Here is a 22412-nt window from a genome sequence, read left to right as displayed (position 1 = left end):
AGCTTACAATATTATGTGCGTATTTTTATACATAATAATGGAACAATACCTTAATCTTAATCTTAGTTTATTTGGTTATATTTTTTACTCAGTTTACAAAAACAAAATAATTTTTAATCAGATAACCCGATAACCAGGCAGGTGTGAATACCCCAAATAAAAATTTACACTGTCTTATGTGGCAACATAGTCTATGAACGAATAAATTATTTGCAATTGTATTCGTACTTAATTAATGGCCAATAGTAAGTTCGCCATGGAGACTGGCCGGAGTCTACTCTCTTTATACTCAATCACTTAACATTTTGCATCCAAAATATGTATCTTACTCACAAATATATAATTAAACATCGTAATTATAAGGGCATTTGAATTAGTTAGCAAATAAAAAAATGTCAATACGTTAATTTGTGAATTGTTCACTTGACGTTTAAACTCTGGGTAGCGCTCACTCTCACACCAACACTCGCTCTCTCGCTCACCTGTTCAAATTGATCGCGCTCAGCTTGCGTAATACAATATATTTTTATTGTTTTCAAAGTCATTCGAAAATACGGTTAGGTAAAAAGTCGCAACGTATTTTAGTATTTATTTAAATTACTCTCGAACGCTCCCTGCCACAAGCATATAAATGTTGCAATTAGACTCGAGTTGAGTGCAATAACAATAAACACCAGAGCAAGTAACAAAAACAAAGCTTAAAATTTCAAAAAAAAAAAACAGCAAAACAAAAAATACACCAATACACATCAACAAAAGCTTGTTTGTATTTAAATACAACGATTTCAACAATACTATGGGTTTTTTTTTGGTGTTTATTAACTGAATTTTGTTTAGAGCAACCAAGTAGTGTCAGGTGTGGGAGCTGTGACATTTCATTTAGCTTCTGAACGTGATATGCTCATGTTTTGTTGTTTTTGTTATTAATAATTACTACTCTCATGAGATTAATGCTATTTATGGGCGTAATACTCGTAGCTAATACGCACGAAATTTCTGTTGAATATGTTTTGTCGATGTCTGGGAGAGTTTCTACAATTGGCCCCTTCTCTCTGCTACATTCTCTACATTTCTTTGTTATTATTTTTTTGGTTTTCTATTATTGCTTCATTTTTAACTTCGTTCATCAAGTTTGTTGTTGTTTGAGTTTTCGTTGCTTTGCCTTGTTGGCACTCATCGCATCGCAGTTTGTAGTCAGCTGCTTACACTGAACCGCCACCATTACGTCTTCCGTCTCCGCCAAAGATTGATTGACCAACCGATTGATTGGTTGGCTAGTTGTTTGGTTATTTGCCGACTGGACTGATATAGCCAACTTGCTGCCACAATAAACTTGAATTGACCAAAGTTTTTCCTGTATTTTTGCGTAAAATTAAATTTATCGGGTTTTCGCCGCTGCGACATTGTTTTTTTGTTATCTGATCTATTCTGTTGGTAACAATTAATGAAACTGTGAAAGAAAAATGTGAAAATACACCAAAAAAGTATGCCACAATGAGTAGAGAGTAGTGATTTCAATAGACATTTGGCAATGATGGCATTCAAGTACTACTTAAATTTGTTTTTGTATTTGTTCAGTTAATGTGTTTTCTTTTTTGTTTTGGATTTTAACCAAAGTTATTAACCAACGGCGTGAATTATAAAAAGTGAGTACGTTGCATTCGCGCAAATTTATATTGCGCCTTTTGTTCATGGAAAACTTTTTTCTTTTGTTAAAGAAGTGAGTGGTGAAAGTATTTAGTCATCAAAAGTTCAAAGAAATCACAAAAATTATAATTAAAAGCTATTATTATAAAAAAGTGCGTTGACTCAAAGTAAACAATAAATCAAAACCAGTTTTAAGTACCTACTTATGTTTCGTAATTGCTGAAAAAAAAACGAATTACATTTAAAGTTCATAACTCATATATTTTTGGTGCAGCTAGACGGAAATACCAAAAAAGTTCACCGTACATCCTCGAATCTGAAGTGCTTTTGCAAGGTAATTTAAAACTAAAAATTTTTTTTTTTGGCTGAACATAGGTTGCCTTTATATATTTTACTTTATATTTCAGCATTCTTCTGCCAGAAACATGAATGTGCAAATTTATCAGTTTTGAGTTATTGGGTTGTCTTGATTAACCTTTGGATATTCTATGTTACACCAAAGCCCAGAATACCATGCGTACACGGAAACCAAATATGTATTTTACAATTTGAATTGCATGAATGCAGAGTTAATTCTCGTAAAAAAAACTTTCAAACTTGATTTCCCAAAATTTTCATTCATGTTTCTGCCATACGGGCGACGATATATCGATGTTATTGTTTCGAGCAGAGAATTGTTTTTGTTCCAGACTCCATTGACCTCAAATACACCGTTTTTGTACTTACTCACCAGATATCAGTTCTTAAAGCACCACCCTAATGCCAGCAAATTAAAGCTTTTCAAAAATCATTAAACTTTTGCTAAGGATTATTCCAGTTAGACTAAAAAAAAACTTATTACCGAATGTAGGTGTAATTTTTTTTTATCGACAGCTGTTTTCCTGCTTGGAGGCTTTGGGTTTCAATAATTCAAATCAAACGAGTTTCTGCGATAGCATATGGCATAGAGAAACAGTCGGTAGGCAATCACTTGAGAAAAGTTCTGACGAAGAACACGCCTTCTGCGATATACATTCCAGAAGCCCAATAGCGACTGAACCTCATCTCTCGGTAAAATGCTAGATCCACAACTAAGTGCACACTTCCCGAGTTGTAATGTGGCACCTGAATTCTCCGTGATTACCTTTGACTGCCCGCTGAAATGTTCGAAATTTATAGATGCCAACCCTACAAAACTCTAGGTAGGTTCTATCAGCATTTGGCACTCTATGCCCGTTGTTACTTATGATCTATAAAACGTGTCCGAAATTAAATTTCATACCCAAGGGATGGAGCAAAGTGCAATTTGTGTTTATTACAAAGGGGGAAAACCTCACATGCCAAACGATTTTCGACCGGTAACCCTTACTTCTTTCTTCCTCGATGTGCTAGAAAGTGTCAATGAATTCGCACTAGAAGTATCCCTGGACATTTAAGGCGCCTTTAATAACGTTCTCCCAGATGCGGTCATTAACACTCCAATTCACGTGGGGGTATGGAACTCCCTCTGTTACATATACATAATTTGTTGTGCTGCTGGACTTTTTACAGTCTGGCTGAACTGAGCACGGCTAGTATCTATGATGTTGTGACGTGGGTTATTAACGTCTATGGAAAAAAATCATATAAGTCACCTCTATTATCTACGTTATGACCAGGGAACGGATTTTATGGAAATTGCCTTTTTTCTGCTAAAGAGATAGAGTATATTCGATTAAGAATGTCCACGATTTGGCTTTTCTTGTTTCCATATATACACATTTGATGTTGCCTTTTTTGCATTTTTTAAGATATTTACCTTTTCTACTTTTAATTGTAAAGAGCAGGGAAAAAGCCTTTATTCCTTATTTCCATTTCCGTTCCATATTTAGATTGGGCGCCACTTGTATCAACTCACGTCGAGCGCACCTTTAGTACTTTCTTGGCTTTTCTTCGCGAATATCGAATGAAAATGCTGGCAGAAAACTTCAAAGTACATCTTGTGGTTCAATGTTACTGCAACTATAGAGACTAAAATTTTGCGATTTAAAAACTTAAAAGGAGAAAATAGTCAAAGATTCTAAGTAAAAATGTTTCATATAATGAAACTAATTCATAGTTTTTCTCTTCTTACTGTTAATATAAAAATTTCTAAAATAAATGTATTTTTTGATTATTTTTGGGTTTTTGTCTTTTTTAGGCCCTGCTTTTGCCTTTTTTGCGATTTCTAGTCCTTTTTCCGGCATATTTCACTTTTTTATTTTGCCTTTTCTAGCCTATTTCGTTATTTTATTTTGCCTTTTTTATAGGTTTTTAGGTCCTAAAAATCCGTTCCCTGTTCTATTATGTTTTGTTATGCCATGCTATGTTATGTTTTGTTATGCCATGCTATGTTATGTTATGTTATGCTGTTATATTACGCAATAATATGATACGTTAAGCTATGCTATGCTATGTAAGTTATGTTATGGTATTCTGTGCTGTTATGTGTACATGCAATTGTGGTCAACCAATTAAGTTAAGTGATATTTTGCCCAGTTTTGGCTAGTTTTCTTTTGTTTATTTAATGTTTATAATTTTCTTATACATAACCAGCATCACATAAATCTACATTTCAAACTTCTTACAAATATTTAAAAAAAATTTTAAACCTTTTATTCAGAATTTTTAGATATGCAGGTTTATACATAGCTTATTAAATTTTAGTGGGTTAAAGTGCAAATTTTTTTTTTAGTAATTTTTTTTTGCTGACGGTGCTAGGCATTTTCTTCAATATAAAAGTAATTGTTGCGCATAATAAGCAAAAAAATAAAAATAGTCAAAACTGGTCAAAATGTCACTTAACTTAATCAGCTGACCACAAGGGTGCATATCTGGTGGCACGCTCCTAGTTCTATTATCATTAAGAATCTGAATCTAGTAAATCTACTAAAAATTACTCCAGTTCTATTATTTACATACATATTTATGCATACCAAATAACCCAACTTACTTGACCTACATTAAGAAATGACTGTTACTAAATGTGCTGATCAATATGTATTTATAAGATGTATGTATGTATGTATGGACATGATTAAGTGTATAAGTTTGCTGCCAGCAATACTGCCTAATTTGGCCTAATTTTTTATTCCTTGAAACGTTTTTTTCCGCAGCACGTCAATTGTATCTTCTGTTCGGTTTTATTTGTATAATCTTTTATTTGTGGATTGTTTCTATTTCTTCCGTATATGTTATTATATTTGCTTCCTTTTTTTGTTGCTTATGTATGTATGTTTATATGAGTATCTTTTATGGTCAAGGCTGAATCGTATATATATGTATATGAATGTATGGATATTAGACCGCACCGGAATAAAAAGTTCGCCGTACGCCCCTGAGTCTTAAGTATTTTTCCAAGGCAATTTCGAAACTTTTTTTTTCGGCCGAACGTCTTTTGGGGTCGCCTTTTTACATTTTTCGTTATATCTGCGGCATTCATAGTCGGATCTGTTTTGTCTCGAGGAGATTTTTTTTATGCCAGCCCAGCAAATATTCTATTTTTTTTTTGTGTTGTTACTCCCTCTCGAAACTCATATGGTCTCATTCATAAAAAATAAAATAGATTTAAAGAGCTTTATGAAGTGAGAAGGTGGCAATCCGCTTCAACAGTAAACATTCTTAAACCTCTTTAGTTTAATACCTGTATTGTAATATTTCATTAGTGTTATCAAAAAAGTTGAATAAAACTTTTTAATCATGTGGCAACCCTCCTCAAAAATATTTTCGGCAGTAAACTTTTTCAAACCTCTTTCAAATAGGTGGCAACCTTCCACAAAAATTTTTCGGCTGTAAGTCTTCTTAAACGTCTTTCTTCGACAGGCGTTTATTACAATATTTTTTTTTATCTTATCAATTTCCTTAAACTGCAATTTTCATACAGGTGGCAATTCTCGCATTCTTTTTTTCGCTATATTTTAAGTTAGACCTCTACAATGCATCGGTGAAAACTGCAAGCAATTCCATGCATTAGTTTTCGAGTGATGCGCTTACAAACACACATACAGACGAACAGACAGACAGACAGACAAAAAATTCTAAGAATTGTTGATTTAGCTTCTATTGATCCAGTAAAGCAATCTTTAAAATCTATAATGTACAGACATCTGCCTGTTAAAATTTTATTATATGTAGTATACATCTATGTTTTTATCACCCTAATGTCAGTAAATTAAAACTCATCAAAATTCATCACCTTTGCTAAGGAAGAATTTTGATTATGCTAGTAGAACTATTTAAGAAAATCTTATTGGTGATTTTTTATTTTTATATTTTTTTTTTAATTGTCTTGCAAAAATACTTCAGACTAAGGGATGTACGGAGAACTTTTTTTCGTTTGGTTGTAAGGTGGTACAGTCTAATGTACATAGGTATTTGACATAAAAAAGTCTGCTGGCTTAAGTGAGGCAGGGCAGTGCTGCGCCATTAGGCGCTAGTAAACACTGTCCAAATAAATGTTGGAACGATTTGGGTCATACGTTGTTGATAAGGGGCTGCATTGTGCTTTTGAAATTGCTTATTTATATAAGTTACGGTAATTTAGAACATATTTTTCTGGCTCTCCTTTCAAAATTAGGGCAATGGTTTGTCGAATAACGTCGATGCTGTCATTGCAACGAAAACTACCGGCTGATTCGGATCTGATAGCGCAAGTGATAGTGATATTAATAAAACATGGATGAATTTGGGCTTAAATAAAAATTCATGTGATGAAAAGTAAGAACAGGCAATGAAGTACATTTTTCTAGAGTTTATGTTTCGAGCTAGAAATCAGTTTTTCAGTAAATTTAGTTTGAAATGTTCATGAAATTTCTCTCTATATAGTATGAGGAAACGCAACTTTAAATACTCTAAAGCATTTCTCCTTTTCTTAATTTCAGAATTGCGTAATGCCCGCACAGACGTCAGTCATTCCATGGCAGTGATTTATAATTCGTCAACGTCAACTTTAAAAGAAGTATCACCAAAACGGCGTATATAAATCAGAATTCGGTGCTGTTGTTGTTGTTACACAACTTGCGCCAAAGGTCCATAACGACAACAGCAGCGGCAACGACGACATCAGCTCGCCGATCCAGCATCATCAACCGTAACGTCATTGTCCGCTTCAGGGTCAGTAATCTGCATATACGCTAATCATCATCATCATTAAAACCCTCTAAAGCGTAAAGAAGCCATTTGTAAAGCGGTAGCAGCCATTTTCGCTATTATACACTTCCAACGCAACTAAGCTAAGGGTGGCATTTGAGAAGTTGAATAAGCATCACCACCACAGGCATTTCTCTTCGTCTTCGCATTTCATTTACTGATTTCCAACACAGTGCAACATAGTGGCGGCGGCAATGACCCTTACCACTGCTACCCAACAGGAGAGTAGCAAAAAAATGGATGTTAAGTGTGCTGCTGAGGAGAATTTACCATCATCAGAAATGGATCTTTTAGCCAAATTAGAGGCAGCTAACAAGCTCATCGAGAGCGATGCGAAAAGTCTCAACTCGTTACATTCAACGCATAGTCGCAAAAATTCGGACACAAGTCAAATAAGTCTGAATTCAAGTAAGTGTAAGTAAAATATGGAATATGATTTTTAAAGTTTACAAATTGGAGCTTATTATTATAATTTTTTTATTTTTTGCTTAGCTGGCAATTCGAATGCTGAGGAAGATGTTTGGACGCAATGGGCGACTATACTGAGCGATTGGGAGGGTGCACTGAAGCGTAAAAATCCATGTGTACGCGATTTGGTTCGACGCGGCATACCGCATCACTTCCGGTAAGCCTTGCTACATATCTATTTGCAAAATATCTGTATATTAGGGTGGTCCTTTTGGGCCTTATACAAGAGAATCTACCTTTTGGAATCTTCTTGCTGCCGCCGCTACAATTATAGAAAGTGGAAAATAAGGATACCTGTATTTTTTTATCTTAGAATCGGTTAATATTTAACTGTGGCGCTGGGGCTTTGAAGTTTTCCATATACGGTATCGGTCATATCAATAGCACAGCCTTTTTAAAGTGATATTGTTTGCCACTTGTGTTTACTTATTTATTTTTAAGAATCTTCAATTAAAACACTCTTTATTCTCTAAGAAAACCCATATAAACCCAAGCTTAAAATTTTTTTCTCAGAAATGCTAGAATTTTTTGAGTATACAGTTTTGTAGTCCATTCATTCGCTTCTGTATTTGTTTTTGTAATCCTTCGTACTTGACTTCGCCTTCGTCCTCTTATTTGTAACGAACGAAACCTTGGCTTCCTGGTCCGAACCACTTATCCGTTGTTGGTAGAAATTTACTGTGGTATATGTACCGTGGTCATGAAGTTGAAATCCAAATTATACGTGAATAGTTTGTCAAATCCTTGTTTTGTTTCCTGGATGTCTCCGGGATCCCTAAATGAGCCAGTCACGGTTAATAGTGTCTGCCATTCAAAAAGAGAACTCGTTTTTGAAATATCCTAATTATTCTTTTGCGTCGATATTGAACGACCAGGGAAATCTTTCACTTAAATACCCTTTACTTTCCTGCACTATAATAATTTGCCTTCTATTTTATTTCAGCGCCATTGTTTGGCAGCAACTATGCGGCGCATCTGATACGGATAAAAAACAATATGCCGACTACATTAAGGCCACCTCGGCATGCGAGAAGGTAATCAGACGCGATATTGCACGCACTTATCCCGAAGTCGATTTTTTCAAAGAGAAAGATGGCCCAGGTCAAGAAGCGCTTTTCAATGTGATCAAAGCCTATTCGTTGCATGATCGCGAAGTCGGCTACTGTCAGGGTTCGGGTTTCATCGTGGGATTGCTTTTGATGCAGGTGGGTGCCGGTTAAAGGAATGATACAAAGAGTGAAAATAGTATTTCCAAATTCAATAGAGATCAAAGTATTTTTTATATATTATGTATTAACTTTTCTAGATGCCCGAGGAGGAGGCTTTTGCTGTGCTCGTGCAAATTATGCAACAACATCGCATGCGCGACATGTTCAAGCCGTCAATGTCGGAGTTGGGTCTGTGTATGTATCAATTGGAAAATTTGGTACAGGAGCAGATACCGGAAATGCACATACACTTCCAGCAGCAGGTAATAGTAACTAATAATAATTTTTTATTTAACATTTTCAATAACCTCGACAACTTTTCCTTGCAGGGTTTCCAAACCACTATGTACGCTTCCAGCTGGTTTCTCACACTGTATACCACTACACTCAATCTCAATCTAAGTTGTCGCATAATGGACGTATTCCTTAGCGAAGGCATGGAGTTTATATTTAAGGTAGCGCTTGCGTTACTACTGCTCGGCAAAGAAACATTGTTGTGTTTGGATATGGAGGCAATGCTGAAGGTAATTGATAGTAGTATTTAAAAAATAGTCAAATAAGTGCGGTTTTCGCAAGTAGGTTAAATAAACGCCCGTAGGAAGTTGAACGAACTTTCTTTTTTTAATGTATTATTTGCAAAGTCAACACTCGCTTTTAATATAATTTATTTCTGTAAATCTAACTTAATTTTGTTTATCACAATTTATTACTGCAATTTTTTTCTCATTTTCAAGTTCTTCCAAAAAGAGCTACCCGGTCGTGTTGAAGCCGATGCGGAGGCTTTCTTCAATTTAGCCTATTCCATCAAGATCAATACAAAACGTATGAAGAAAATGGAAAAGGAATATCAAGACTTAAAGAAGAAGGAGCAGGAAGAAATGGTTGAGTTGCGTCGTTTACGACGTGAGAATCGTCTATTGAAACAACGCAATGAGCTGCTAGAGGCTGAGAGCGCTGAACTGGCCGATCGTCTGGTGCGCGGGCAGGTCTCACGTGCCGAAGAGGAGGAAACTAGGTCGGTATATGCATTTTAAACAAACATTCGTTTCCTGTTTTTTATACACAGTTACGCTATGTTTTTTTAAATACAGTTACGCTATTCAAACGGAGCTCATGCAATTGCGTCGCTCCTATCTCGAAGTGTCACATCAACTGGAAAATGCAAATGAGGAAGTGCGTGGCTTAAGTTTACGTTTACAAGAAAATGTAAGTTTGCTTTGTTTAACACTCTTCTTTAATCATTTATCATATTGTGCCTAATCATAAAAATCGTTGCTAATCGAACTGGAATTATGATTAAACTCTAATTATTATATCATTTTCTTTTTTATTTCGGTTTCTTGGTGTTTAACCCAAAATAAAACAATACTACTGTTTTAATATTATTAAAAAAAAAAAAAATACAAATCCAAATTCACAATAAAACTTACGCACAATTCTTGCCTACTCAAAACAGAATGTATCAATCGATAGCGTAAGTAATGCGCAGCCGCCGGTGAAGGAAACAAAGGTTAATGTTTATTCAATCCTTTTTTCTGTTAACTGCTTAAATGCATGCTCTTTCTCTACTAATATTTAAATATTTTAACAAAAATAGAACTAACATATATTGCCTGATTGCCTATTGTAAAGACTAATTTTAGAAAGTAGTATAAATGCTGATATGTATTCAAGTTAAAGTTCAAACTTTCAAAATAGTTTGCTGGTTGGTACTGTGACTTCAATAAGTTCTCGTTGTTGCAGCTTCGTGAGCTACTCTGAAATTGCAATAGCATATTCTGAGTAGCTTTAAGGAAAAACTAATTTAGTGCGAAAATGCATATAAGTGGGAAATTTAATTGTATTTCTTTCTGTTATCAAAATAGATGTATTTTAATTAGTTAAAATTTGAATATTTATCATTCTGCTTCTACTTCTGGCAGTTTGACAGTTTTCTCGAACTCACCTAGAAAATAGTCCGCGCGATCTCGTCCTAATGAGGAACAAAAATTATTCGTCGAGGAAATTATTTGTACGAATTATGATTTTTGTCAGATCGCGTTCGTGCAGACCAAACAGTTTGCATGCAAGGGCGAATTGAGAGGGCAAAGTGATAGTTATCTTGAATGGGGGAGCTGGAAATTCTTGCTAGAAAAAACTTTGCCATTTTGAAACGTTTGTTGAGCAAAGCCAGAAAGTCTGTTTTTTTGTCCGCCCGAAAGAATCCTATACAAATTTATTATAATTGAAATGTCACCGTGAGCACCAAAGAAACCTGCAGATGCCTAAAAATTTTCCGTCCTGCAGAAATTTGGAAGTTTCTCTATTTGAGAGAGAATTTGAGAGATGTTTTTCTTACTCTCTGATATTTGAGTGATGGATAATTCTTGCTGGACCTTTCGACAATCAGAAAATATTAGGTCGGTGTTGTGCAGACAAACTTTTCGAGCCCTAACCGCCAAAAAACCGTAAGCAAAATTTTTTTCAGATGCATTTCTGCATCAAAATAAAAATTTCGAGTAAATGGCGCTTACGTTTTTTTGGCGGCTAGGGCTCGTTTTGTTTGGCAAACATTACTAGGTTCGTTCGCGTAGCTGTTAATTGTTCATGTTTAACCAAAACTTACAGGTTTTTGCGTTCGCGTACGCAAAAAACTTGCAAAGTAGGGGAAATTGAGAGAGCAAAGTGACATTTCATTTTGAGGGGAAGCTGTTAGTTTCTGTTGGAAAAATTTTTGCCAACAGCAATTTGCCAACAGGGAAACAGCTGATCAAAAACAGCTGGTTGGCATTTACGCAAATCACAAAATTTAATTTGATGGTTTGGAAGATAAAAATTACAAAATGCGACAAATTAAACTTGTAAGAAATAAGTAGTTATTTGTTTAATCAATAAACTGTGTCAGTATAACACTTTGCGATGACTTTTCGTACGTTTTAAATTTTACACTTTTGTATGTAAACAAAAATTATATCAGCTGTTCGTCTAACTTGCAAGTTTCTGCAAATTTTCTGTTCGCGTACTATTTTGGATATTTCTCTCTTGTGAGCGAACAGATGACATTTCGCCGGAATTTGGCAGTTGGTTGGTTTCTGTTGGGGATTTTAAACGAACGCACCTACTAACACGAAATGAAAATTTTAGATGTACATATCGGGCAAAAATTAATATTATATTATAATATTTCATAGGCAATTAACTGTGCCCTAAGCTTTGAAGCTCTCACAGTAAAAATTTAGTTGGCAACACTAATTTTTCAGCAGTTTGGCTATCAAATTTAGTTTGCTGTGAGAGTTGTGAAACTCTCGCTCTCCAAGTTTGCTGCAACAACAGTTAGCCAAAAAAATTCTGTATAACACCGACCTAACAAATTTTTTTGAAAATGGCGTGGCACCGCCCACTTATAATGAGATATATGCATCTCACTTTATTAATATCTACCAAACTTGGTCCAGCTATCGCTTTTCGGTCTTATTAAACAAGTTGATGAAATTTTCTAAAATCGGGGAAAAACCACGGCCACGTTCTATGTTGGCTATATAGTAACTTCGTACTGAAAATGAGTAAAATTGGATTATAACTACTCACAACTTCCATACAACGCTACTTTCGGAAAATAATAACAATTGCTTATTATAAAATTTTGAAAAAATAGGCGTGGCGTCGTCACAAATGGCAACACTGTTTTCATTCTAAATGTTCTTATGAATAAAAACTATTTTAATTGATGCTATTGCTTTAAAAATTGCATGCCTAGCTCGTTGTCTAATATGCTATTGAAAAACAGAATGTATATACTGACATTAACTAGCACGCTGCATGTTTGTTCACTTAGAATAGTGCCTTCATTAATCTAAAAACATAACCTTAAATTTCTTTCTTTTTCTCCACCCCTTTTCAACTTGCAAAACTCGCAGAACAATTCACGTCAATCATCCATTGATGAATTATGCGTGAAAGAGGAAGCGCTTAAGCAGCGCGACGAAATGGTCTCATGTCTACTCGAAGAGTTAGTCAAAGTGCGTCAAAGTCTCGCCGAGAGTGAAGATCAAATACGTAATCTCAAATCGAAAATTGAAGAACTCGAAGAAGATAAGAAAACATTACGTGAAACCACGCCCGACAATTCGGTTGCACATTTGCAAGACGAACTAATTGCCAGTAAATTGCGTGAGGCTGAGGCTAGCCTCTCACTGAAGGATCTCAAACAACGTGTGCAAGAGTTGAGCACTCAATGGCAACGTCAACTGCAAGAAAACAAAAATGACCATAGTCAACAGCCCGTGGATTCGACGCCAAAGAAATTGCTAACAAATTTCTTTGACACTTCCAAATCAAATGAGCATACGCAGCGTCTGGAAGAGGAGTTGATGACCACGCGTATACGTGAAATGGAAACACTCACCGAGTTGAAGGAGTTGCGCTTGAAGGTAAGGCGTAGATGAAAGTAATTAATTTATGCACCCTTCCTAATGGGTATTAATGCCTCTATCGCATTAGGTTATGGAACTCGAAACGCAAGTGCAGGTTTCGACAAATCAGCTGCGTCGCCAGGATGAAGAGACTAAGAAACTGCGCGAACAGCTAGAGCAGGCAGTCAGTCGCGAAAAGGAAATGGCCAATAAGGCGCGCGAACAGCAGCATAGGTAGTTATTGTTGTTGTTATATTACTTTATGTGTTTAATTAATTGTGTTTTAATTGACTTTTAGATACTCTGATCTGGAATCTCGCATGAAAGATGAGCTGATGAATGTTAAAATCAAATTTACTGAGCAAAGCCAAACTGTTGCCGAGCTGAAGCAGGAAATATCACGATTGGAAACGAAGGTAAGAAATTGTTTATTTTAATCTACGCGTCTCCCGATAGTACTAGCGCTTTCGTCGTTATCACAAAGTGACCTTGTAACGGGTTCGTAGGTTTGCCGGCATACTTTTGTAATATCTACTAGTATTGACACAGTTTTACGTGATGTTTCACAATACGCCGACCGCATTGCTCCCATTATCAATCATTAAACCAGACTTTGCTAATCATTCTGATAACCGCTTTATAAGCGGCCGCTGTGGTGCAGTGGTTCCCAATGCGCTCTTCCACTCCACAGGGCCTGGGTTCAAGCCTTGGTCAAAGCAACATCACAAAAAACATAGAAAAAAAGTTTTTTTCTTAACATCGGTCGCCCCTCGGCAGGCAATGGCACGCCACAAATCAGAGGCGAAGCTCGGCGAAACGCTAACATATCCCAGTAGATAATTTTAGGAGTTAAAAGCCCTTCCGAAAGGCCTTCCTGAGATTCAAGAGGCCTTCCACTCTATTTCTTTTTCCTTTCGTTTTTATATGGAGTGGCACAAATTGAAGGGCTTCTTCTTTCACCATCCATGGAAGGCCTTCCAGAATGGCGTGCTTTAGAAGGCCTTTTAGGATGTGCTTCAGAAGGCTTTTTGGAGGAGAAAGTTGCTTCTTTAATTTATAAAAATCATACATCTTTGAGTATTTGCTTACGGTTTATTTATATTTGCTTTATGTTTATTGAAATTCATTTGTAATGTTAATTTATGCATTCGCGTGAATTTTAAATGAATAATCCCTTCTAGAAAGCATGCAAGGATCACTTTTTTCAGCCCTTCTTGGGTGGGCCTCTTAGAATGGTTTTACTTAAGAATACCTACCTCAATTATCTTCTGGGATGTGTAAGAGTTAATCTATTTTCTATCTATATCTATCTATACATATGAAATGAGGTCTCAAATTAAAGGGCTTGTGCTGTAGATGTGCATTAGGTTCGAGAAGAGTTGCCACCTGTTAAATAATTCAAATCAAATGGTTTAATAATCAATCCCCTCAGATCCGCTCCTTTCATTCGATTTTCAAAAGTGAGGTGTCAACTTAAAGGGCTTGGGATGCGAATGTTGAATAAGGTTCTACTGTTTAGAAAAGATGTGCCACCTGTTAAGAAATGAAGCTGAAATTATTTAAAAGCTTAAATTAATTGTTACAATATGGGTATCAACCGAAATGGTTTTGAAAAGGCTTTATATCTGAACTACGTGTAACAGGGTTACCACATGTTTAAAAAATCTATTTCATTTTATTAATTAAAGGAATTTTGTAAATTAATAAGGTGTTACTTTATGGGTGTCAGACAAAAGAGGTTTAAGAAGGTAATAGTTTGGAAATATTTTGAAGAGGGTTGCCACCTGATTGAGAATGCGGATTAAATTATTTTATACCCAAGTTATATGAAATATTAAAAATTGATGCTAAATGAAAGAGTTTTAAGCAATCTTTAGTTTGACAATTTAGATAATTTTTGATGTTTGAAGGTTGCCCCAATTTAAGAGGTTAAATTAAAAAAGTTAAAAATTTAAATGAATTACTTAAAATCCTTTACTTCAGAACTATATTTAGGAGGGTTGCCACGTGTTTAAAAAATCAGATTCAACACCATTTGATTGAAATATTTATAACAATGTCATACGAATGAAATTTTAGTTCGAAAATAATTTTGAAAACGGTTGCCTCCTGGTTTGAAAGTCGTATTTAGTTTAATTATACATAAGTTACACGAAATTTTGAAATATGGGTATCAAACGAACGAGTGTTAAGAAATCTTTAAATTGAACATTTATAATTTTTTTAGGGTGCCAGAAGAGCGTTTCCGCCCGTTGAAAAAAGTAAATTCAAATTATTGAATAAGTTAAATGGATTGTCAAAAGATGGATATCAATCAAAATGGGTTTGAAAATATTTTATTTTTGAACTGTATTTAGGAGAGTTGCCATGTGCTTAATAAATCAATTTCGACTTAATTCATCAGTTAATTGAAATATGTATCAAAATGCCAAACGATTTTAGTCTGAAAATACTTTTAAATAGGTTGCCACCTGTTTACAAAGTCGAATTTGTTTTACTTATAGAATCACCCATATCTGGATAGTCTTCGTTTTTCATTGAAATGCATCTTTCTATGGGTGTTGATTTTCATTTATCCTTATAAAACCGCGAAAAAAGTATAGATACCATGCCTCAAAGAGTTGTTTTTGAAAATTTTTTACAAAACCTTTTTAAGTCTAAACAGTCATCTCTGCATAGGAAATGAGGTGTATTTATAATTTCCTACCAAAATTTATTTATAACCTAACATTTAAGTTTTAATATATATTTTTTCGTGAAACAGCATCTACTTATACATATGTAACTGCATTTTAATTAATTAATTATCTCTCGACGTTCTACCCTTTACTTTAAACACTTTCACAGAATTCGGAAATCTTAGCTGAAGGTGAACTACGTTCCAATTTAGATGAATCTGACAAAGTGCGTGACCTGCAGGATCGTCTGGCTGATCTTAAAGCAGAGGTGAGTTGCTACATAAACCAGCAATATGGATATTTCAAACGAAAACGATTCTTCTAAAATTAAAAATTTTGATTTTTTTTAATCAATTCTGCTGTAAATAAATTAAAACTTATGCAAATCGAAAATTGGTGAACAATTCATAATTTCATGAATGTCATTCACATGGCTGCGTGCTCATTATACACGACTAACAAGATATATCTATACTTATTTTCTTTTGCTTGTTAGAGGCACGAGTTATTTGAAAAAAAAATAAATGAAAAATATTCACTACAATGTGGGAGGACGAACGTTCACGCTCTGCCTAAGTTCACCATTGCAAAGCCTATTGTGCGCGGTTAGAATTGTTTGATTATTATAATTTTTTTCTATTGTTTATTCTTTACTTATTACATTCATACATACACAAACACACACACTGAAATGCATATAAACTCTTTTGCATTGGTTGTTTGGCTTTGTGCTTCCGATTGTGGGAAGCGGAATTGCATACGACACGGATGAGTTGCGCCAGCAGTTAGTTAACCATTGCAAGCATTTTGAAAACATGCACAGACACATTGATATACGCGTACAACTGTACAGCCGTATGCCTGCTTTTGTTTGTTGTGCACACAACAATTTTCTAAAAAGCTTTCAGTTTATCTAAATTAATTTATAAATTTTTTTTCTGCGCTGCTATGTTCTTCCGCTGCTATCAGCGTTTTTTATGCATACATACACACGTTATCACGTTCGCCATATAGGCAATGATTTATATTTTGTCTACATAATACACGAATATTCTCCCCTCGTTTTTATATTTTTTTATTTGTCTTTTCGTAATCCATTTAGTATTTTTTTATATTTTTTATTATTTTTTTGTTTACATAAAAAATTTGATGCAAAAATTCACATTTCAATATCAATTACTCACTGTGTGTATTTTTTTAGTATCCCACGCCAATAACAAGCCCCGATACTGAACCATGGAAGTGGATAAGCTAAATAAACAAAGAATGAAAAATATAAAAATCAGGTCATTACTAACCAACCAATCAACTTAATTCAAAATAACAGCTCATTTTACGACATTTTAATCAAATATTATACAACTACAGAACTAATCATTAAATGCATTACAAATAAAAAAAAATAAAAATTAAATCATTGCTCGCAATAAGAAAAAAATAGTGTCGTGTTAGTAAAAAAAATGTACTGTCGAAAATATTTTTCGCTGCATGCCATTTGTTCTGCTTAATTGCATACATATTTTACCATTGTACGCATTTGCATGATAACTGATTACCATCGACAAATAAACTTATTTTATAAGCTGCATGCATTTTCTCCATATGAATTCAAAAAAATTTTGAGGTGATACACTAGGCGACAAATGAAAGAAGTTTACACCTTGTTCTAATAAAATATTTACAATTATTTTCATGAAAAATTGTTTGCCTTATTTATTTATGAAAAAATAGTTCATTCTATAATATAAACCATATAAATCAAAGTTTCAAACTTTATATAAATTTAAAAAAAAAATTATCCAAATTTTCCACTTTTTATCCAAAATTTCTAGAAAAATTTCGAGTTGCAGTTTTGTAGCCCATTCAATTTTAGTCTAATGACTTCATTATTGAGAATTTTCCATCTCCAAAAAAATTACCAAAAATCAACGCGAATTTGTAGCCGGTTGAAACTTGCACTTCATTGGACTAAAATTAAATGGGTTACAAAACTACATACTCGAAAATTTTCTAGAAATTCTTAAAAAAAGTTGAAAATTTGGATGTTATTTTTATGAATTTCTGTAAACTTTATATAAAGTGTGAAACTTTGATTAATATGCTTTATAATATAGAATTAATTATATTTTCATAAAAAAATAATGCAACAAATTGTTAATGAAAATAATTGTGAATATTATATTAGAACAAGTTGTACACTTTCATTTGTCGTCTAGTGTATATATATTTGTTGTTGTTTCATGAGCATATATTGCTTACAAGTTTTGTTGATTGTTAATTAAAAATGGTTCATTATGGCTTAAGTTTCCATTATGTCCATACTCATGCATGAATGATTTAAAATATTCTATACATTTTCAATTTTAAATACTAGACAAGTAGAAGAGTATAGTAAAAATAATCACTAGAAGATGATAATTACTTTCATTATAAGTATACATATTTCTTGTTGTTAAATTATTTTATTGTAAAATCCAACGACTGTTTAACCGCCTTAAATAGCTTTTAAACCGAATTTTCTTCAATCGTCAAAATTGTATTCGATAGTATTAGCACGACGAATCCCAAGCGATGTTTGTTTAATGTAGCGGACGTCAAGTGCAGTTGGTATTCCGGACATTAGCACAAAATGGTATAGCGGCCTAGAACGCCATATCTCCCCTCGCTTATGGCGTGATATAAAAAAGCGTTCCATATTTCGCATTTCGTAAAAATAATTATAAGATTCGCGATCCCGTACTTTTACTCCATTGCTCCTAGCCAATTTTTAGTTTTTGACAGTTTTACTAGACTTAGCCCGAAGAAGACGGGATTGAACCTAATGTAAAGTCACGCCCTTGATACCTTTAAAACTATAAGTCTAATTTTAATCCTACAAATCCTATCCGGAATGCTACAGCATCCTGATGATTATTTAATAACAAAAATCTAATTCAAATTAGCATCAAAATTATGTGGCACCTTGGGTGGGGTTTATGGACAAGTATATACCGTCTCCCTTGATTTCTTAAATTATTCTAAGCACTTACAATTATAATTGGATTTTGTATTGCATGCACTTAAATGTGTATAAAATTTACATACATACATATGTATATTAGAAGTATAAATAGTACACAATATACTTCGTCTCAAATATACTCACTAATTTTCATACTTTACAGCTAACCGCCATACGAAGTCGTGGCAAATATCCAACCAATAAACTGCGAAGCGCCTCAATACAATCCATCGAATCCAACGAGATTGACTTTAATGAATTGAATATGCGACGTGAGAGTGCTGCCGAATTATCAACAACATAATACACAATGCAGCTGAGGAGTGGGACAAGTGCTGCTTGCTTCTATACTCTTCCCAGAGACATTATCGCACAGCTGGCATACTGATATTAAATGGATATTAGACGCACATGCCGTATAGGAAAAGTAAACACACAAAAACTGCTACATACATACATATTATCGTAAAAAGTAGTAAATTCCAAATTGAAAATTAACTAAGAGTTAAATATGTTAATGGCTTATTAGTTTTAGGTAAGTTTATGCATGTGAATTTGGCGCTTTTCAGCTACATACAACTTATTATGTTTTATCATTTTTATTGCGTGTTTTTTATTTTGAACTTTTTTCTGCCTGCTTGTATCTATCTGGCATACTAGCAAGCAGTTATATAAATAACTTATTTATTGTAGTTTATTATAGCGACTATACCAATTGATTATTATTATTATTATTATTATTATTATTATTGCAATAATTGTAATTTATAAGGAATGTAATGAAAGTGTGTGTTTGTATCCTTGAAAGGTCAGCGCTAAATCTCTGTTGTCGAATAACGCTTAATATTTAGTTGCTTTGAAACTTATGTATCTACAAAATTGTAGTTGTAAAATTATATTGAAAAATATATTTTTTAAACCTTGCACTCATTAAAATTTTGCAGCTTTCGGCATTGAAGATTTAGCGTTAACGCTTTTGAGATTGCTTCTCTACAGCACGCAAACGTACACTTACCAAGTTACTGTATTCAAGTAAAAATTCTAGTTTTTAAAAGTAATTGTATTTATGTGTAGCTAATATTGAAGTTATAAGTAAATCCGAATGAAAATGAAAAATGGTATTAAAAAAAGAGTTCGTATGTAAATGACGAGTTAGCTGATCATAAATGGGATGAAGTAATGTTTTTTGCAAAAAATTATGGCACACGGTAATGTAATAAGCAGAAACGATATGAAACGAAAATATGTGTCTCAAATTGGAACAAGTTTTTATATAAAAATTTAACATACCTACATATATGCATACATACATATGTAGCATTAATTTATATAAATTATTTAAACAGGTATTATAAAAGACTATGTATGACACATATGTAGCTTTGAGGGGCATTATAAGGAGAATACGTACATATGTACTAAGACAACTCACACTTACGTAGAAGTAGTTGAGACCATTTTGGCATTAATCATGACAGAAAATTTTAGTAACTCACATTAAGCATACATACATACATACATAACTTAGATGATATTTCAGGAGTGCTCGCTGTTAAAATGTATATTGGCATGCAACGTAAATTAAGAATTTTGTTTGCTTGAAATCCTTATGCAAAGTGCCGAGTTATATTTTTTGCCCTCCCATAACAAATTTCGTTGCGGTGGAATCTAAATAATTTTTAAGAAATTTATGCACCGGCAACACATGACTTATTGAATTTATTTTCATTTATTGCGCGCGTGCTATGTATGCCTCAAAACAACTTGAAATCAATTTGGTTTTGTAGCGACCTCCATCTGCATAATGAGCTGATGTGTAACGAACGCCACATGTGCTAGCGCTATCATTGTTTCTCAGTTGCGCTCGTAATTCCTTCGGACCGCAGGCAAAGTGTAAAGTGGTCACTTCCTCAAAATAGATATACGGTGTTTCTTTATATATTCCAACTCTGCAAAATCCGCTCTGAGAATAGAACAGAGGAGTACTCCTGCTGACCTGCTTTACCAAGTGGAATTTTTCAGTTTGTCACCTGTTATTAAGCTCTAAACTTTATTTTGTATACATATTTATATCCCGCCAACGTTTCAAAAGTTTCACAGTACACTGGAGACACTTCTACGTAGCGAATATCCCTATACGAAACAAAATGCAGTAGTGTTTCATATAAGCGTACATACATACACACAAACATATTACAGGTATATTTCGGAAACGCACGTGGCCAAAAAGAACTAAATTATCTACTACCAAAATTAAGAAAATTATAAACTTTTAAACAACAAATACAGTCAGCATGCAGAGAAAATTTGTTGAACAAAAGCGCATATTGAAATATAATTGGAATTCTCGACTTTTATGAAAGTTGGTAATGATTATAAATTGAAAATGGATCCATAATTAAAAAACAAACAACAAAAATTTAAATTATAATATGTACAATAGAATTTTTCTTGCTACTAGCAAGAAAATTATTTCAGATAAAAAAAAACTAGTAAAATTCACTTTTTTTGTTGAATAATCTTTGACTTTCGAAAACTGTCACAGCTATAATAGCTTGCAGCAAAAAAGTATTATTTAGCTTTTGAAAAACTTTGCTTGTTCGTCCCTGACTAAGCATGTGCCAAGCTCACATTGCTATGCAAAATCTTAACCCGTACCGACTCTAAGAAATTGGTTTTAAGTTTAGTTGGTTTGGTTTGTATTTCACAGCCGTTGAAAATAGATAGCCCCGTAGATTTTTGCTAAAATAGGAAAAAAAGGAATTTCATGTAAAACAAGTAAGAGCAGCGCTGTCTTCGGCTATGCCGAAGGCTTCATACCTTTCATGAACATCTGCAAATTTTAGTTTGACAGATTACTGCTTTTGAATACATCTGCATACATCGATAGAGGAGTTACATACTTATATAAAAAATCGCATCTAAACAATCAGAGGTATGGAAGATATACTTTATATGACACCAATCTAAGTGATTTTCACCGCTATGTGATCGGTATGTAAACCGGTAACACAATTTATTGGGTTTAGTTTCCTACATAAAGGAGATATATGGCAAAAACTGGTATCTGAACAATCAGTGCTATAGGAGATAAAGCTTATACAGCATAGATTTTGACGATTTTCACAGTAGACTTTGTATTATTATTTATAAAATATCTTACGAAATTTATCGGTTTTAGCTATTCAAATAAAGAAGTTTTACAGTAAAATCCCATATCTGAACAATCAGATGTATGGAAGATATATGTTGTAGTCATCCGATCCTTGTTATTTTCACTGTAAGTATTCTGTTAATAATGAGTGAAAATGGTGCGAAATTTCATGTTCCTAGCTGCATAAATGGAGGAGTTATGATAAAAGACCTCATATCTGAACAATCAGTTGTATGGGGGCTGCAGGTTATAGTGACCCGATCTTTATTATTTTCGAGGTAAGTCTTCTGTTGATAATGAGTGAAAACAGCGCGAAATTTCATGGTCCTAGCTACATAAATGGATGAATTATAACGAAAAATCTCATATCTGAACAATCAGTTGTATGGGAGCTATAGGTTATAGTTACCCGATCTTTTTAATTTTCACTGTAAGTTTTCTGTTGATAATGGGTGCAAGTATTGCAAAATTTCATGTTCGTAGCTGCATAAATGGCGAAGTTATAATGAAAAATCTCATATCTGAACAATCAGTTGTATGGGAGCTATATGTTATAGTAGTCCGATTCTTCCGGTTCCGACAAATGATTAATACATTATAAAAATACACCCACCTTCCAAATTTCATCCGGATATCTCGAAAACTGAGAGACTAGATTGCATACAAACAGACAGACAGACGGACAGACGGACAGACGGACAGACGGACAGACGGACAGAC

General features: G+C 33.9%; 1 protein-coding gene across 6 annotated transcripts in view; it reads left to right on the top strand.

Moving 5' to 3' along the window:
* The first annotated feature begins 6520 nt into the window (after positions 1 to 6520).
* The window catches only part of LOC118733539 (ecotropic viral integration site 5 ortholog), an 18076-nt gene continuing 2184 nt past the window's right edge, over positions 6521 to 22412 (top strand). Inside the window, exons 1-14 of one of the 6 annotated variants that reach the window (XM_036462966.1) lie at positions 6987 to 7206; positions 7285 to 7417; positions 8204 to 8465; positions 8567 to 8731; positions 8798 to 8992; positions 9203 to 9483; positions 9560 to 9674; positions 9925 to 9978; positions 12365 to 12877; positions 12948 to 13093; positions 13158 to 13275; positions 15707 to 15805; positions 16739 to 16823; positions 18702 to 18778. In XM_036462966.1, coding sequence (XP_036318859.1) covers positions 6987 to 7206; positions 7285 to 7417; positions 8204 to 8465; positions 8567 to 8731; positions 8798 to 8992; positions 9203 to 9483; positions 9560 to 9674; positions 9925 to 9978; positions 12365 to 12877; positions 12948 to 13093; positions 13158 to 13275; positions 15707 to 15805; positions 16739 to 16792 — 2355 coding nt within the window. In that variant the 3' untranslated portion in view covers positions 16793 to 16823; positions 18702 to 18778. Of the gene's footprint in view, positions 7207 to 7284; positions 7418 to 8203; positions 8466 to 8566; positions 8732 to 8797; positions 8993 to 9202; positions 9484 to 9559; positions 9675 to 9924; positions 9979 to 12364; positions 12878 to 12947; positions 13094 to 13157; positions 13276 to 15706; positions 15806 to 16738; positions 16824 to 18701; positions 21308 to 22412 lie in introns of those variants that run through there. The other 5 variants (XM_036462963.1, XM_036462962.1, XM_036462965.1 and 2 more) reach the window with 5 other exon arrangements.

The sequence above is a fragment of the Rhagoletis pomonella genome, unplaced genomic scaffold (genome assembly GCF_013731165.1).
Source record: "Rhagoletis pomonella isolate Grant_MI unplaced genomic scaffold, Rhpom_1.0 Rhpom_scaffold_00002, whole genome shotgun sequence".
Classification (NCBI taxonomy): Eukaryota; Metazoa; Arthropoda; class Insecta; order Diptera; family Tephritidae; genus Rhagoletis; species Rhagoletis pomonella.
Note: the sequence above shows the minus strand (reverse complement) of the source record. Positions and strands in the feature narration are given on the sequence as shown.